This window comes from Austrofundulus limnaeus, unplaced genomic scaffold (assembly GCF_001266775.1).
Source record: "Austrofundulus limnaeus strain Quisiro unplaced genomic scaffold, Austrofundulus_limnaeus-1.0 Scaffold245, whole genome shotgun sequence".
NCBI classification, from domain to species: domain Eukaryota; kingdom Metazoa; phylum Chordata; class Actinopteri; order Cyprinodontiformes; family Rivulidae; genus Austrofundulus; species Austrofundulus limnaeus.
The window spans coordinates 311,854-315,398 of NW_013952647.1; the positions used below are offsets into that span (position 1 = coordinate 311,854).

General features: G+C 41.0%; 1 protein-coding gene across 2 annotated transcripts in view; it reads left to right on the top strand.

Annotated features, from left to right (window-relative positions):
- Positions 1-586: 586 nt before the first annotated feature.
- The window catches only part of LOC106525870 (multimerin-2), a gene marked incomplete at its 5' end in the record, with an annotated part of 55,434 nt that continues 52,475 nt past the window's right edge, over positions 587-3,545 (top strand). For both annotated transcript variants that reach the window (XM_014020242.1, XM_014020243.1), the window contains 1 exon segment: positions 587-802. In XM_014020242.1, coding sequence (XP_013875696.1) covers positions 587-802 — 216 coding nt within the window.

Sequence of the window (3,545 nt, forward strand, 5' to 3'; positions counted from 1 at the left end):
TCTTACCTGTGACGGAAGCTTAGCTCTGAGCTCTGTGTGTTACGGTGAGATCACCTCCTGTTAACAACCGTGCGCGCTCCCGGCTGGGCCCTGCTGTGGGGGAGGAGCTTAGGAAGGGGAGCTGAAAGCAGGGGGAGGGACTACAAGGTTGTTTCTGTTCAAAATTTTTCTAAGTTTTTGGGTTTCGAAGAAACTACATACAGCAGCTTTAACAACAGTCATTCTTAGATACTGTATCACTTGTGTTTATCTTTGTGTTTTCCCTTGACCCAGCATTTCCTTAGGATGAAATCTTCCTAAGATGACATAGTGTTTGTTAAACAGTATATACCGTATAAGGCCTCAACTGTCTCAGTAGAGGCAGAAGCACAGAGAAAAGAGCAGAAGCAGTGACAGTCTGATGTTGTTCTCTGTGTTCTTGTTGTTGCGTTAAAAGTCAGCTGATCATTTCCACTGAGTACCTTCATTCTTGGCCCACGTATTTCTGTCTTTGTTAAATAAATCTTTACATAACAGTGTTTGACTTGTTCCAATATATTTGGAAGGGACTGTTTAACTTTAAGCATGTTTAATTTGTGTGTTTCAGATGTTCCAGCTGGACCTCAGCTACAGCAAGAGCAAGGCAAACCAAACCAAGACCAAAATGACTACCAGGCATTTTTCAGCACACAGTATGAACCAAACGACCAGCAGAACCCCACGCAGCCTGATCTGGACCCAGCAGAGACTCACACTTACCATCGTCACCAACATCATCAACATCAAGCACCAGAGGATCAGCTTCACAGGCAACGGTCACCAGGTAACACTAGAACTACCACAACATTTTACGATCAGTCGTATTAAACAGATAAGTTTACTGCCCAGCATTATGAAAGAGAGATGAACACTGAAGCTCCTCGTGGAAGATCCCACTGATCCATAGAGAATATAATTCCTCCAGAAAGCTCTGGCTCTAAGGCAGTGGCTCTAATCTAGTCTCTTTCTCAAGCTGAGCATCTGGGAGTCTTGTTAATCAGTAATCAGTAATTAGTGATTATATTAGAAAAGTGCTAAAAATGTAACAAAAACAGCTTGATTGCTCAGTGGTTAATACAAACGTCTGACAGCATGCAGGTCCTGGGTTCAAATCCCTGGTTTGGACCTGGGATCTTTCTAGAGTTTGCATGTTGTTCCTGTGGTTGCACGGGTTTTCTCTGTAGAGATAACCCTCGTTAAAATCACAAATTTGACTTTAATTAAGAGTATCCCTCCCGGTTCGAGGATGGTATCTGTTGAACAAAACGATTCAATCACCACAATTCACACAGAAATCACACAAAGTCATTTCGTTTATTTTGGCCAGTTAAAACTAACTGACTTTTATTAAAGAGTAATATTGAATGATTAATAAGTGGTTACAACAATCAAACAATAAATGAGCTCTCACTACAATGCTATTGGTTTCTACTTTTAAGCAGTTTGTCTAACAGTATTAACTAAGCAAAGCAAGTTATTTTATATACATTCAGGGTCAGTGTGTGTCTGTGTGTGCATATGTATGAGGGAGCGAGCGAGCGAGCGAGCGAGAGAGAGAGAGAGACAGAGAGAGACAGAGAGAGGTGACAAACAAACAGACAACAAATAAATCTTTTAAGGTTCTAAATTATGTTTCAGCTGTGAGCTGTGAGCCTGGGACCAAGTGAGCACAAGCGTCAGCTTTACTAGCCCTGGGACCTTTCCAAACAAGACCAGACATGGAGTTCTGGGCAGATGCTTGTAGGACAGCATAGACCGAGGCCTCTCTTGGTCAGACGAATGGGTAACAAAGATCCCTTTTCAGGGACCCGGGTATATCAGCAGCGCGGCAGTGGTTCAGAGCTGACAGGTCCACCAGGAACTTTGAAAGACTAACAGCAAGAGATGATGGCTCCAGGTTTTAGCCTTAGCAACCCGACACAAAAATGATATTCCACCAAAAAGCATATTTCCTTGTAAGAAAAAGAGGAAAATTATGCTGCAAGAGGACCTGGAAAGCATAGCTGTTTTCTAGTATAGGAAAAGAGCCAGAGAGGTGACCTGCGCCTCTTGACCCAGCAGGGCAAAACACACAAGCTGACAGACTGACAAACAGGAAGTAACAAAGGGGTTTTAAAGACACAGGAAAACTGCGTTCTCACAGTCAGAGACCAGAAGAAGAACATGTGTAGGAGTGTTATCTGCAGATACCTGATTGCATGTTGGAGTTCTCACGAGAACTGTGTGTGTGTATGTCTTTGTGTGTAAAGACGCAAGGCTAAACATCAAAAACATCACACCAACATTAATAAGCAGGATTAATTCAACTCTTAAAGAACATTAGATTAATATTTCAATTAACTAATGATTAATTATGAAATATTATTAGTTAACTAATAAAATGATTAATTAATGCTTATTAAAAACAGAAGCCGTGAAAAGATAAAAACATAAGCATTGATTAAAATATATTCTGTTATCACTAACTCATAATTTCTAAACATGTTCTAAACAATAAATGCAATAAATGCAAAGCTATAAAATAATTGTTATTAGAGAGCCCTTGAAAAGTAGACAAAAAGTCAAACACATTTTTGATTGTCCTCAGTGAGGACTGAAACAGTTCAGTCTGGGAGAAGAGAGCTTTGACTTCGGGCGGTTAAAGGTCAATCAGTGGTGATATGAGGTGAGGTGACATGAGCGTGTTCACTACATCTCTGTGTACTCCAATTTCCTCCCACAGACAAAAAAACAAGATGTCAGGTTGTCTTCAGGCCCACGCTTCCCCCTGCAAAAGAGAAATGTCATCTCAGTGGAATTTGTATGGTTAAACAAAGGTTGATTAATAAAAATGTGAACACACACAGTGTAAATGGTAAATGGACTGTATTTATACAGCACCTTTCTATCCAACCAGGATCTCAAAGCACTTTACATTACAATCTGTGCCCTCATTTACCCATCCACACTCATTCATTCAGCACAGTACTAGGTCTCTACACAGCTAACATGTACAAATCATCCTATGGAGACTAATCAATGCTTTAAATCACATTCATACACTGATGGGACACACATCAGAGGCAGTGGGGGTTCAGTAACACTTTGACATGTGACTGAACAGCGGGGAATCGAGCTGCCAACTCCAATTAGAAGATGACTCCCCGAACCACTCACCCACAGTTTCCCCAGCAGTGTATTTAGTAAATGTTAGGATAAAACGATTTCCTCTGAAGGATGTGTGTGGATGTGTTTTTCATGACACATGAGGACTATTTTAAGACAAAACACCTGCATGTGGGGACCACTGGTACATATGGGAACATATGTGCATATGTATTATATGTATTAGGTACATATGTACCTAAGCGGAGTCCTCGTTTTCTTTAAAACGAGTGGGATGGGGGTTCGGTTTAGGACCAAGGTGTGAATTGAGTTTAGGTTAGTTTTAGGGTAGGGGGTCAGGGTTAGGCTGTAGAAATTTAATGAAAGTCAATGGAATGTCCCCATATGTATAGGTAGACAGACGTGTGTGTGTGTGTGTGTGT